General features: G+C 39.2%; 1 protein-coding gene and 1 long non-coding RNA gene across 2 annotated transcripts in view; one reads left to right on the forward strand and one right to left on the reverse strand.

The window, feature by feature from the left end:
• The first annotated feature begins 4,425 nt into the window (after positions 1 to 4,425).
• On the forward strand, positions 4,426 to 6,834 carry LOC103481348 (uncharacterized). The gene is made up of 5 exons (XR_014084955.1): positions 4,426 to 4,590; positions 5,334 to 5,448; positions 6,003 to 6,121; positions 6,512 to 6,585; positions 6,756 to 6,834. It is a non-coding gene; the product is annotated as an uncharacterized LOC103481348 (long non-coding RNA).
• A 1,381-nt stretch (positions 6,835 to 8,215) lies between these two features.
• The window catches only part of LOC103461597 (IgGFc-binding protein-like), a 38,392-nt gene continuing 32,325 nt past the window's right edge, over positions 8,216 to 14,282 (reverse strand). Inside the window, exons 49-56 of the mRNA XM_081600152.1 lie at positions 13,918 to 14,195; positions 13,700 to 13,819; positions 9,551 to 9,735; positions 9,321 to 9,463; positions 8,908 to 9,159; positions 8,659 to 8,818; positions 8,438 to 8,543; positions 8,216 to 8,345 (exon numbers count right to left, since the gene is read on the reverse strand). Of these exons, the coding sequence (XP_081456278.1) occupies positions 8,251 to 8,345; positions 8,438 to 8,543; positions 8,659 to 8,818; positions 8,908 to 9,159; positions 9,321 to 9,463; positions 9,551 to 9,735; positions 13,700 to 13,819; positions 13,918 to 14,195 (1,339 nt within the window). The 3' untranslated portion in view covers positions 8,216 to 8,250. The remainder of the gene's footprint in view (positions 8,346 to 8,437; positions 8,544 to 8,658; positions 8,819 to 8,907; positions 9,160 to 9,320; positions 9,464 to 9,550; positions 9,736 to 13,699; positions 13,820 to 13,917; positions 14,196 to 14,282) is intronic.

A 14,282-nucleotide genomic window follows, 5' to 3' on the forward strand; every position in this document is an offset into this window, starting at 1 on the left:
GTTGAGATGGAAATGTGAATAAAGGAAGCAGATACTGTCACTTATACAGAAGCATCTTTGAATAGACAGTAAATTGTGAAAATAACTTGCTTGATATTGAAAATTCCAGCTGTTATGAATACAGGACATTTAAAGAACTGCGTACAATTAAAATGAGTAAAAATATCCAGGCGGACATTTAAATTTAGGGTATAAAGGGTTAATACATTTTAACATGAATAAAAAAGTACCAGTTTGAGTGATGACAATACATTTTCCCCATCTTTTATGACTTTTTTAATTTAAATATTGAAATAAATGTACTAGTGTTCCAATATATTAACATGCAGCCCATGTCGAGCTATAATTCTAATCATTTTTGGCTTTTAAATGCAACTAAAACTCGTCTAAACTGTGTTTTGATGTAGATTTACAGTAAATCCTCTCAGTATTTATGAATCTGACAGTTTTCACTGTATTACTCAAGCCCGCTCATGTTTTGTGATGACAGATAGGAGCCTAGTGGGTCAACACGCGCTGCATTGCTGACCTGAGGCAGAATCTGTCGCGGCTTGTCTGTTTGTGATGTTTCCTAAACTGGATTGGGAATCACTCGAGTCAAGAGTGCAAGGCGCGTTTTGATCTTTTCTGTAGGAACAAAATGTCAGACCGAACCAGTAGCATTGACAAGGGCAAAGGTGGCTGAAAAACAAGCAACTCATTACACAACAACAGTGTTTTCAAGGATTTCGTTTAAAAGGCTTTCATCCAGTTTAATGCAGAGTCTTAACTTACTGATGTCTCCAATAGAATGGGTTTCTTGCATGCTGGTGAGCTCCATGTGCAGGAGAGCAATACTTACACAATCCCCTGCAGGAAAAATACAAATGCAAAACTATGAAAAGTTCGTTAGATGTCAAAGTATTCTGTATATGTTTGGTAATTAACTGCAGAAGGAGATGCTTACAGCTATGCAAGCTGACACGCTGTTGATGTTGAAACACTTCTTAGTTAAAAAAAAAAAAAAAAAAAGCAAATGATGTTGGGATAATAATGTAACTGTTTGAATAAGATCATTGTGCAACACAAAGTTGGACAGGTCTATAGGTGTTTAGAAGTCTCTTAAGTCTGAATATTTGTAGCATCACATGTGAAGGCATTTACTATTGTTCTTCAATCTCTTTGGCATCAGTGGGGGAAAATTATTTTGAGTTATTGTGTCTTCAAGTCGCAACAAGCCACAGGAGTTAGACTTGGTTTGTTAGAACCATGACAACAATCTGTATCAGGTTTAAAAAGGCGTGAATATATATGTTCTCCTTCAGTTCATCATATTAAACATTAAGTCAGAGCCACATAATAATAGAATAAGGCAATGCCAAAACCTTTATGACTGATTGGGGTCGAACTTGAAGGCGGAGATAAATGCAGCCAGAGAAGACTACCGGGATGCAAACAGGAGTCCAACATAAGGTTCATGCATCAAACATTACAGCCAGAGAAAATGTACTGCTGCCTCATAAATAATTTAGAAAAACATCATGGTCAATACTTGATTCCTCCTACTTGCAGCCGGTTGGCCCTCCATTGATCTGTAGGCGGGGTGCAATCTGCACAGGCTGTAAATCCAAAAAGACATTTTCACAATAAAGAAGAAAAAAGAGAGAGAAATTTGCCTGAAAGCTTTGCTGCAGATCATCCTGCAGGTTTTCTACAGGATTAAGGTCTGATGAGAGAGGTGGCAATAAAAAAAAGAGGATTTTATGAGCGGTGAACTATTTTTGTGTTGACTTACAAATATTTTTTACTTCACTCACCTAGTGAAACACCCAATCACTCAATCACGACTTATTTTCAGCGTCTGAGCAGACATTACATATATATACGATTTAAAAACCACTTAAAATTCTCAGATTTTACATTTTATATGTATGTATTTGAGTAAAATGAGCATTGCTCTTTTTATTCTATGAACTACTGACCACATGTGTCTGATATTCCAAGCAAAAATTTTATTTTTATTTGCAGAAAATGAGAAATGGACAAAATAAAGAGCTTCAGTGCTTCCAGGCCTGAAATAATGCAAATAAAAAAACAAGTTCATATTCATTTAGAAATGTTTTAACTCAGGAAGATTTCAGAAATCAGTATTTGGTGGAATAGCCAGGAGGTTTTCAATGGGGTTAAGTGCAGTGGGGTCTTCAATGTTTCCAGAGCTGTATATATATTTAGATATTTCAAAGAGGTTGGAGTTGGAAGAGAAACAAACCCACAAGTGTGAGAACTACTCAAAATATAGAAAATGTGTATTTTTCAAGTTTAAAACATGTTTATGAGGCAGTAGGTCCACAGTTAATTTACACCAAACATGTTTTATGTTTTGAATTATGTATAAAAAATATATAGTTAATCACTTCAACAATAACGTACTAAATTGATACAGCTTACTTCACTGTTAATTAAACTTTCTGTAAATGGAAGCGGTCACATGTGAACATCCTGTCGATATAAATTATAAGCCAAAGTCCAAAATCTCCAAAAATGTTCTTATCATATCTATCAAATACGCAGAAACCAATGAAAGTAGTAAAAATTAAGACTTTTGTTAACCCTACAGGCTTTTCTATCCTTTATTTCAGGCCGTGACCTCCTGCAGTGAGTTTAACCGTAAGGGTCACGGTGTCTGTCTGGCATACAACACCAGATACTTCGGCATTCAGCTGCCCTCCTCTCAGACCTGCACTTCTCTTCCCATTCTGGATTTCTACAGAGGCAGGACCTAGTGTCAGGTTCAGCTACCGGATCGGCTGTCAGGGACTGGAGTTAGATCAAAGTGGGAGGCTGAAAAGAGTTAGATCCACACCCCAAACTCCAAACTGTACAAAGAAGCGAAGGAGCAAGCCCCTCTCCCATGGGAGTTGTAATGGGAGCGACCAATTACCCCGGAGTAAATCTGTTTTGCCCAACCTGGGGGAACCACACAGGGCCACATATATGATTATCAGTGACCCCGTAGCTCTCTGAATTTCTGCAAAGAGAATTGCTCTGCTGTGATCACGTCAGCTCATTAAATGCAATGCTTCCTGAACTGAGAAGACCAAAACTCGGCCTAGTGTTATTCATGTCAGTCTGGAGTTGTTTTTATCTGATGCATCATAAAAAGCTATCCTGCTCTCCCTGCTTGACAAACCAAGATAAAATGAAGTTAGAACCGATCCACTGCCCAATTTATCTCAAATCCTCGCCAATGCAGATCTAATTTCAGCCTCTTAGTACCACAAACAGGAAGAAGAGTCAGTCGATAAACAGTCCATGGTGACTGTTGGAGGGAGTAACGAGGTGGAGTGGTGGCGGGGGTGGAGAAACATGGTAACACATTGGAAAAGAAAAGCAGAGAGGTTATTACCCTGCGTCCAGTCTCCTGCTCCATCAGCCCCTGGCCTTATTCCTGGGCTAAACCTAATTAGAGCGAGCAAGTAAATTAGCTAAAAGGATTTTAAGTAAATTGAAAATACTCAGAAAACTTTACACAACTGGGTCAAAATAAATCACCGGAAAACTGAATAAGGCTTTGATTTTCTCAAACATGATCTAAGTTTGTTTGTAGATAATAACAGGAGGTGGAGGAAGGAGAGCGAAGGAGAAAGAACTGCTTTTGGCTTTGGGCCATAGTTACACAGTTCAGCTAATGCAGTCTTCTGAACTCAGAGATGATGATCAAATAACTGCTTTCAAAACAGTGAGTGGTCATGAGGCTTGACCCAGGACCATGCAGCGTGGTATACTATATATATAAAAAGACTCAGTCAAACCTGTGACCAACAGCGCTCTTTTGACATATTTCCAAAATTTTATGTTCTTTTAATTTGTCAACAACTCTGTGTTACGTAATTATCACTAAGTATGTCACAGGAAACCGTCCCTACATATCATATGACTAAAAGCAATTCATCAGTGTCAGATATTTCAAAGCTTACTGTTCCTAAAGCTTACTGCTTACATTACCAGTAAAAGTCAATAACACTACATCTAGATAACAAGGTGAGGAAAAAGTTTTAATTAAGAAAGAAAAAATATATATTGTTTGACTTTGACAACCTTAACATGTAGATGTGATGTGGAATTCAGCGTGTTAAAAAAGGCGACCAACTCTGACAGTAGATTATGTGTTCAAATTATCTACCATAGATCACAAAAACACACATGGAGCCTAAAAATGTAATACTGTGGGGATGAATGTTCTGTTCTTTGTGTGGAAAATGTTGAGTGTTTTTTGGTGTTTAACCCTGAAGCATGTAGTGGCGTTGTTGTCAGTTGCTATGGCAACACGTCTGTGCGGCGAGAACGAGGAAAAAAGTGGATTCAGTTATTCTTAAACGATTGTTCCGTGTTATTTTCCCTTTGCGCTCTGAACTAAAATGAATAACACCTACACCTCTAGGTTTCATTTTGTAAACGGAGTGGCACATAGCCGCGGCCAGCATTGTGCGCATGCGCAAAATTTCCGGAGTCCGTAGAATCTGTGGGATTTACAAAAATCGGGGACAACAGATTACTGAGCCGAATGGAAATATTTTCTCCAACACGGATCATGACCAGAAAACATCAAAGGTAGTACTGAATTTATGTTTTTGTCTTAATGAAATTAGCCTTATTTTTACTCTTCATTGGCTGCTGCTTGAACATAAAGCGGTGAAGCTTTATGTTGGAGCAGCGTTGCTTGTGTGGCTAACTCACAAACTCCATTTATGTTTAGCCTTGATGCTAAACATAAATGAAGGTTTAGCATTTCTGTTTTTTTATTATTATTATTATTATTATTATTATTATTATTATTATTATTATTATTATTATTATTATTATTATTATTATTATTATTATCTAGCAGGGTGTAGTTGTGCATAATTTTGGCATTGCTTCTTACTTCACTCAGCTAACAAGCTAATGTTCAACTGTCTAATGTCCGGATGTGGCACCAAACGTTGTCTTAACACTCTTAACATTCCCTCACTACAGAAAAAATGTTTTTGCTGTGATTTTATTTAAACAGATTTAATGTCTACCTTCATGGTGGTTACTATTTTTCACAAAATCTCAATTTTTGTCGTTAGAATAAGTTTGCACTTCTGAAAGTTTATCTGAACATCTGTGTCATTTTTATAAAATAAGAATACAAAACTTAAATTCTGCACTTATGCACTCTCTATTAAAATAATGGTTATATATGTCTGAATTCTAATGTCCACTGGATTTATTCTTACATTTGGTTAACGTAACTTTAAGGAGAATATTACTTAAATAAATATATAAAAAAATCTTAATTTAGAATTTTAAAAAAAACTAATTTCTGCGAGTGGCGTCACTTTGTGACTTCTGTTTCCGGCTTCTCTTGGGACTTCTACCACCACCCTGACCACTGGAGCCACGTTTCTGTATTTTATTGAAAAATAATGGGATCTACCTTGTTTGGTAAGTTATATTTATTTGTATCATATTCTGACCAAGCACAAGGCTAGGGCGTAAAAATCCATATAGCTTGTTACCGGCGCTACATGGTAGAAGTGGGACCACTGTCTCAAACTTTATAGTTTCTTTTATTATTGAAAGTTGAAGAGCAGCACTGAATTACTTGGTTTTTCTTGTGAGCAAAATTTTTCAATATGATTATTTCTCTAAATAGCATTAATTTATCTTATGGTGCTAGTTAGATTCAGTTTCTACAAGCTTCTTGGAGCAAGTGTAACAAATGTTATAATTACAGAAAATGCTTCTTTTGTTTTTTTGGTTATTCGTATTGTCCCTTACCTGACTGAAACACCTTTTAAAAACTTTATTGTTTTAACCGTGTTACTTTAAGATTGGAAGCCCCTCCTTTTTATTTCTTCTTCTGTGGTATTGTCTTTAAATTGTTTGCACCCTCCCCTTTTGTCATGTTGTCCTGCGGGGGAGATGTGTAATGTAATGTAAATATTTAAGTGAACCTACGATCGTGAAATGGCAGGATTAACTTTTGTTTTGTGTAGGACTTGCAGCGGGTGGCCTATAACAAGGTTGTTGTTCTCGTCAGAAATAAACTAAGAACGGTCACGGTCCTGATCATTCAATAAAACCAGCACAACGCAGAGAGGATCCGGTTACACAAGTAAGTACTATATTTGCACGAGTTTACTATTATCCTTCAGACATGGCAGTAATGAAGCCATGTTCTTTCACCAAAACCTTCCCTAGCCAGGCCGCTACTGAAGACAGACATTTCAAGAATTTTCATAAGTTAAATGATTGCCTTAACAAAAACAATCATCATCAAGTGTTAAAATCTGATTGAGGGCCCAAAACAGCATGGTACCAGCTTTCATCTTAATGCTTAATGATGTAACTACAAATTAAGATTCTGATAACCTTTTGCTTCTTGGTCTTAGAGATGTTTCTGACAAGGTCAAAGTCTTACTGAGGATATATATATAAAAAAAACAATATTAAATTGGTTTATGGTGTTCTTAACTTAACACAAGTCCTTTGTTGTGTTTGTTAGGCATGTAAGTGAACATTACACTATTAGCAGTGGGGTTCCTCAAGGTTCAGTACTCGGTCCTGTCCAAAGACTAGGTAAAAAAAATACCCTTGTAGCATATTATCAGCTGTGCAATACCACTAAGGTTTGGACTGTGCTTTTTAAATCCGAATGTGTGATTTATTCCCACTATTAATGGAAGGAGAGAAAATGTATGGGCTTTACAACAAAGTCTCAAGTTTAGATTTCACCACTCTCTTTGCAGCCGTTCGCAGGTGATCAACAGGGCTGACATCAGGTCCGGTAAATGGGGAATAAGCAGGTCAAACGTCAGACGTACCCTGGCTGACCCTTTCAATACATCGCACAGGAGACTTCATGAGGGAATCCAATTTGATCCACTGGGTCCTCAGCAGCTAGTAAAAGTCAACAAGCCGTCACTCATATTTCCCCTTTTCCCCTTCACATGCCTGCATAGTCGACTTCCCTCTCAGCTTTCTTTCTGTCTTTCCCTTGTACTGGACATCTCACTTTCTCTTCAGAACCTATACTTAATGATAAGTAAATATGTTTTAAATACAAACAAAAAATAGGTTACTTTCGCTTACTTTTACTAAATCTACTGTCTGAAGGTAAGGTAAGAGTAATTCTATTTATATAGCACATTTTCAGCAACAAGGCAATGCAAAGTGCTGAACAGCCCATGTAGGAGTATCGTCTCACAAGGAGAACATGACCAAGTGATGCCATGGCAGCAGATGATGAATAAACGAGAAGACAGAACTTGTCCCAAATGGTAAGTAGGTTTGACAGAAGACTTAGGAGTTTTAAACTCTTCTATTTTGCATTCAGTCAACTGAGCTACTCACAGGACAGATGATCAGATGAAGAAGGAAAAAGCATACATATTCACCCCATCATGTATATAACACATAAACATCACATTTTAAAAATATTAGTACCAAGGACTGGGTTTAGCTAGATCTGCTGGTAATCTTTGTCAGATTAGGTTTGCTCTACCGCCATCTAGTGGCTGAAGACCAGATCTCCAACTTCATCCTGAGTTATAAGGGAAAAACAAAATGATATAATTCTAACAGCTTATTAAATATTATAGGGACAAAAATCGTGTCTAATTACAGATGTTTACCAACCACTAATGAGACTAATGAGAATATTTACCAAACCATTTTTACAACTGTTGTTACAAGCTGTCCCAGAACAACAAGCTGTTAAGATCCTTAACTGAATAAAATACAATACAGAACATGTCAGACCCAAAACATAGTTTAAGGCTTTTATCAACAGGAAAAAGCATGAAAGGCTTAATTTAAATTATTTATTAATCCCCTTTTTAATTGAGTATTTTACCCACCACACAAAACATCCCTAAATATAATTTAAACAATGAGAAAATTTTTCTTAATTTCATTCAGTTTGACAGTTTAAGATCTTTTCGTAAGCATTAATTAGCTTTATATTCATATATATAAATATCCTTAGTTTTATTCAAGCACACGATTGATATTTTATCATCTCTAATTTTGCCAACGGTTAATGATAAAAAAATCCACAGAAAAAAAACAAACATTGCATTAGTCCCACAAATGATCTAAAGCACAATGGTGCCCCAGATTTTAGAAAATCACATTTACTTTGCATAATTATGAGTACAAACCAAAACCCAGAAAGCACCTTTTACCAAAAAGAATAGCAAAACAAAAATTTACTGGATTTTAAAGTATGATTATTCTTTGATCTCATTTGACCAGAATTCTGGTCATCAGCAAACTGACAATCAGGGTAACAATTGATGCCAGATGGCCTGAAGCACCGTTTCTTTGGATTAGTCCACCTATGTAAAAAGGAGATGTAAATAGATTTTGTTAATAAAACACAATATTATCTTTGTCTTTACAAAGAAATGAAGGTGTGATAGAACTTTACCAGTTTTTGGTTGTGGCCCGAGTACCAGTGGTCCAATTGACAGAGCTCCAGAGTCATGGTAAGATACGTCCCTCCGGATTAGAATGTGGTGATCCGAGTAGCAGTGCTGCAAAAAAAAAAAAAAAAGGAAAAAAAAGCAAGTCAGCAACCTTTTATGCCTCTGAAGATGTTCAACTTGATCATATATGATATAGCCACAAAAAGCACACAATGAAACTCACAGCTCTGCAGTTGTTGCTTCTCAAAAGACATAAGTGGACACTGCAGTGCAAGTAAATCTGTGTGTGGTTGGTGAAGGTGAACATCCTGAAGGAGAAACGAGACACAGTGGAGACACCGTTCTGAATCACCTCTACGGTTCCATCATCTGGATCAGGACACCTGTGAAGCAGAAGTAGATGCATCAGTTAGACTGTCAACAAGAAGACACTGAAATAAATTCAAAAGAACAACAAGATGGTCTCACTTACTGCGAAGTAATGAGATTCCAGCGGACAGGGTAGTTTGCTTGGTTGACTGGCGTGGCCCAGCAAGAGTCCAGAACGGTGGCAAATTGATGCTGATCCACCCCTTCTGTTCGCACCTCCAAGTAAAACATCTCATCGACATCCATTTCTATGTGTCCATTAGCGCTGAAGGGGGAGAGGAAACCTTCATCCTCATAGGGGATCATCCTCATACGATACGATCCAGTGCCAACAGGAAGCTTCTTCCTCAGAATGCTGTAGAATAAGCATTTATTATGACCACCCTTAAATGTATCTGATCGGCTGGCTAAGATACTCTAATTTGGCTACAGGATTACATTACAAATAATCAATTAAAACAGAAGTGTAATTGGACACAATGCTCAAAGGAAGCAAACAGAGAAAATTGTCAAGACCTCTCCACAGGGTTGATGTCCACAACCATTGACAGAGCTTGAGCCAGAGGGTAAACACAGGAGAAACGCAGATGAAGATTCCTCTGATGGTGGGTCACATTCCCCTGAATACTGTTCTCATACATGAAGTGAGTTCCATTTCTCTAAAAGTGAAATGACAAAATGGAATCAATCAACTGAAGAAACACAACTGAAGCTTTAGAGAAGATGTTCTAATTCATTAACTTTACCATAAGGGTTGTACCACACAGATGGTCGTCATTGTCAAAATGGAAGACAAGTTGTCCGTCCTGCAGAGTCCCGTTGCAGGAGCTGTCTCGGAGATGGAGAGCACTGGAGTGGAAGCCTGCTTCAAACAGCTGGCAGCGAGATACTGACATGGTGCCAGAACTGCTAGAGCATTCAATGTTTGCATCTGCCAACCAAAGACAGAAACATTTAAGTTTTATTTACTCAGATGAAAAAAAAAACCTGTCTACAACAGTGTTTCTCAACTTTTTTTGGGCCAGCGCCCCCCTAGCATTCACCCAGGTCCCTCACCGCCCCCCACCAAAGAATCTGCAGGTTACTTTGCACTGACCATTATTTTATCATTAATATTACTATCACTATTGTAGATGTTTTGATTTTTATGCTTGTTTCTGTATTTATCATCAAAAATAATTTCCCAGAGAACAAAAAAGTCATGGGAATAGAAATTATTTTCACAGGCGTCTACGAAAAATTTAATGAACATTTCAAGTTAAAATTGGTAGGCCTAACAGCAGCCAATCAGAGTGGAAAAAATATTCTTATTCTGTGTCATTTTCTAGTTGTTAAATATTCCACAAAATGACCAGATAAAAGATGTACAGCATGCCAGTTTAAACTTTGAACTATTTGCGAAACGACTGAGCTCTGCAGCATTAAAACATGGATAGAACTGTAACTACATTAATCATAGCTCTTCTTCTCTTCAGTGTTTGTCAGTTTCTGGTATTGCAGCTCTGTGCTGCCTTCAGGAGAATGGGACATCAGAGTATCATCCATAAAACTTCACCCACAGGGCATTTATTGTGCAAACCAGAGCTTTCAGTGGAAAAACAAAAGTTCCAGGTCCTTTTAATTCCATACAAATATGAGACAGAAACATGGATTATATCTTTATATAGACCTGACTATTGATTATAGATTAATAGTTTTACTGGACAGAAATTACAAAGAACAAATCTGGTTCTTAATCAAATCCTAATGAGTCAAATTGAAAGTGTCATGGAGTCATCAGCCTCATGACATTAACACTGACATGAAAAATAATATTGAAGAAATAAATATATCAAATCTAATTAAAAACATAAATAAGTGATCAGTTCTTTACTGTTATGGTCTGTAAGATATATTTATTCTCAGCACTAGATGTGGTCTCAACAAACCCATGGCACTTCAACAATATTATTTTACCTTTTATCTGGAAATAGTGTCTGCTTATTCTTGCCATACAGTCCTCTGTATTAATTATTGCTCGAAAGGTCTTGCCATACCAGTTTATTCCTCTGTATTTACTTTAGTTTCTTAGTTTATTCTTGCATTTTGTTCTTCATTAATTTCCATTTAGTTTCATTTGATTAGTATTACCCTTTCTTGGTTTATTGCTATGTCCACTTTAGTTTCTTTCCTGTTAGATTTATTTTATCACTTATTGACGCTCACCATCAGTAATTTTCACTCATCACCTGCTGCGCCGCCTAATTGTCATGTGTTTCACATCATGTGGTGATTTTTTCACTGTTCAGCATCGGATTCTCGGAGTTTTGCGCAATGTGCGCATCTTTTTTTTTTTTAAGCCCCTAAGGTGCAGGGCGGACGGGAAGCGTATCGATGGGGAAAAGGCAGACCGACATAGACCTTTTAAAGCAACGGAAACAATTTCTGCATTCTGATTATTGAAATTTAAAAGTGCTGTGTTGTTCTATCACCCGTTTCATACCGGACCACTTACAGCACCGGTGTTAACGCTATAAAATGAACGCTCTCTATCGAGGTATCACCCATGGAGGGATTTCTTTATTCAAATAGGTTCATTTTTCAGAGGGATACACAGTGAGGGTATCGTGATTTTAGCTACCAGAAGCAGGAGAACGGAGCTGCGCCACAAAGCTAACAGAAGCTAACAAACACTGAATAGAAGGAGAGCAGCCATCGATGCAGTTGCGGCCAAGCATGATTTAATGTTACACAATACAGTTTTACCAAATTGCTCGAAGTCTAAACTGGTATTGTTGTGCATTTAAGGTGTAAAGTTTACCTTCGACCAAACGCCCCCCAAAGGCATCCCAGCACCCCCCTTTTGTAAAAATGTCCGCCAGCGCCCCCTGCCATCCTCTGAACGCCCCCTGGGGAGCTGTACCGCCCACGTTGAGTACCGCTAGTCTACAATCTCCATTTCAAGGGGGACCTGATAAGATAGCAGCACTATTTGCAAGAATTGTCATTTACATTCAATCAGTGAAACACCTTAAGTTTCAAAGGCATCAAAGCATACAATAATAAAAGCAACTAATAAAAACATGAATATCAAAAGCAGATGACTGAGCTTCTCACCCTATCTCTAAAGAGAGCCCAGACACCCTTTGGAAAAAAGTAATTTCGGCCGCTTGTATCCGTGAGCTCGTTCTTTCAATCATGACCGAAAGCTCATGACCGTAGATGAGGGTAGGAATGTAGATTGACTGGTAAATTGAGAGCTTTCCTTTTTGACTCGGCTCTCTCTTCACCACGACAGACCAGTACAGCGCCCTCTTCACTGCAGATGCTGTGCCAATCTGCCTGTCGATCTCCCATCCCCTTCTTCCCTCATTCGTGACCAAGATCCCGAGATACTTAAGCTCCTCCACTTGGGGCAGGACATAACCAATGACCTGGAAAAGGCACTCTACCCTTTTCTGGCTCAGGACCATGGCCTCGGATTTGGAGGCACTGATCCTCACTCCAGCTGCTTCACACTCGGCTGCAAACTGCTCCAGCGAACACTGTAGATCACGACCTGATGAAAACAATAGGATCACATCATCCACAAAAAGCAGAGATGCGATCCTAAGGCCACCAAAACGGATCCCCTCAACACCTTGACTGCGCCTAGAAATTCTGTACATGAAAGCAATGAACAGAATCGGTGACAAAGGGCAGCCTCAGCAGAGTCCAAATCTCACCGAAAACTAGCCCGACTTGCTTCTGGCAATGTGAACCAGACTCTGACACCGGTCATACAGGGACCTAACAGCCCGTATCAAAGGGGCTGGTACCCCACAGGGCTCTCTGAGGGACACGGTCGAACGCCTTCCCCAAGTCCACAAAACAGACTGGTTGGGTGAACTCCTACACACACTCCAGGGCCCTGCTGAGGGTGTAGAGCTGGTCCAAAGTTCCATGACCAGGACAAAAACCATATTGCCCTTCCTGAATCCAAGGTTAGGCAATACGATGGATCCTCTTCTCCCAGGACCCCTGAATAGACCTTGCCAAGGAAGCTTATGAATGTGACCCCTCTGTAATTAAAGTGCACCCTCTGGTCCCCCACCCAGGTCTGCCAATGCAGGGGGACTTCCACCAATGTCCATGCAATATTGCAGTCGTGTTAACCATCACTACCCTACAACATCCAGAGCTTTAAGGAACTCCAGACGAATCTCATCGACCCCCGGGGCCTTGCCACTGAGGAGCCCTTTAACCACCTCGGCAACCGCATCCCCAGATATTGGAGAGCCCGACCCAGAGTTCCCAGGCTCTACTTCCTCGATGGACGGCATGTTGGTGGCATTGAGGTCTTCAAAGTATTCTGCCCACCAGCCCACAATGTCGTCTTGAAGCCCTGCAGAAGTCTTTCTCCATGGCCTCTCCAAACTCCTCCCCCACCCGAGTTTTTGCCTCGGCAACCATCAGTGCCGCATGCCGCTTGGAATGTCGGTACCCATCAGCTGCTTCTGTTCTCCCAGAGGCCAAAAAGACTTGATAGGACTCTTTCTTCAGCCTGAAAGCATCCCTCACCGAAGGTGTCCACCAACAGGTTTGAGGGTTGCTGCCATGACTGGCCCCGACAACCTTGCGGCCACAGCTCTCATAAGCCGCCTCGACAATGGAGGCGCAGAACATGGGGCACTCAGACTCAATGGCACTCACTTCCCCTTTGAGATATTGTTCAGGTTAATTCATAAACAATGTGTGACCGTAGTTCATAGTTTTGACGTTTGGAGACCAACTATACCAACTGATGTAAAGATTATGCTTGAAACCTGGAAAATACCAACTATAAAGTAGTGAACAAACCATGTTTGACGATGCTATGTGATTAGAAGACACATTTACCTCTTAATAATAAAATGTTTAAAATGTTTTGCCCTTACCGTAGCTCTCATTGTTGGATCTATTATAGTGCTCATCACAGAAGCAGCCGTACACACCATCTTTCTTACCACACCACTCATACTCCACACAATCCAGTTGTTCACAGGGGTCAGTCTCAGCTGAATTGATGATATCACAAATGACAAAGTGAAGTTCATTGCATATGATCAATTAACATCTCATTGTTCTGATAATGTAGTGAACCAAACAAACATACCACAATTCAAAGGAGAGCGCCAGTCAGGGATGCTTAGACCCAAGACGGTGCAAGTTTTCTCATAAGCAGAGACAGCAGAACACAGCATGCCATTGGCTGGTGTGTAGAGGCAGAGATCGTAAACACAGGAAGTGAAAAATGGCTGTGGGTCAGAATGCAGGTGACAAGAACTGAATGGGCCGCTGGTGTTAGTGATGACTCTGCAGAGTTCTGTGTATTCTTCTATTAAGCGGCAGTCACTTAGTCCATCACCACTTCTCTCATCAGTGGATCCACATCTAGAGAAGTCATTAGACATTTAAAAGATTTTAGAGACAGTCAATTTATGAAAAAATGTTTGCAATGGTTGAGATTTTTAGGGTAAC

This window comes from Poecilia reticulata, chromosome 19 (genome assembly GCF_904066995.2).
Source record: "Poecilia reticulata chromosome 19, P_reticulata-male-v2, whole genome shotgun sequence".
NCBI classification, from domain to species: domain Eukaryota; kingdom Metazoa; phylum Chordata; class Actinopteri; order Cyprinodontiformes; family Poeciliidae; genus Poecilia; species Poecilia reticulata.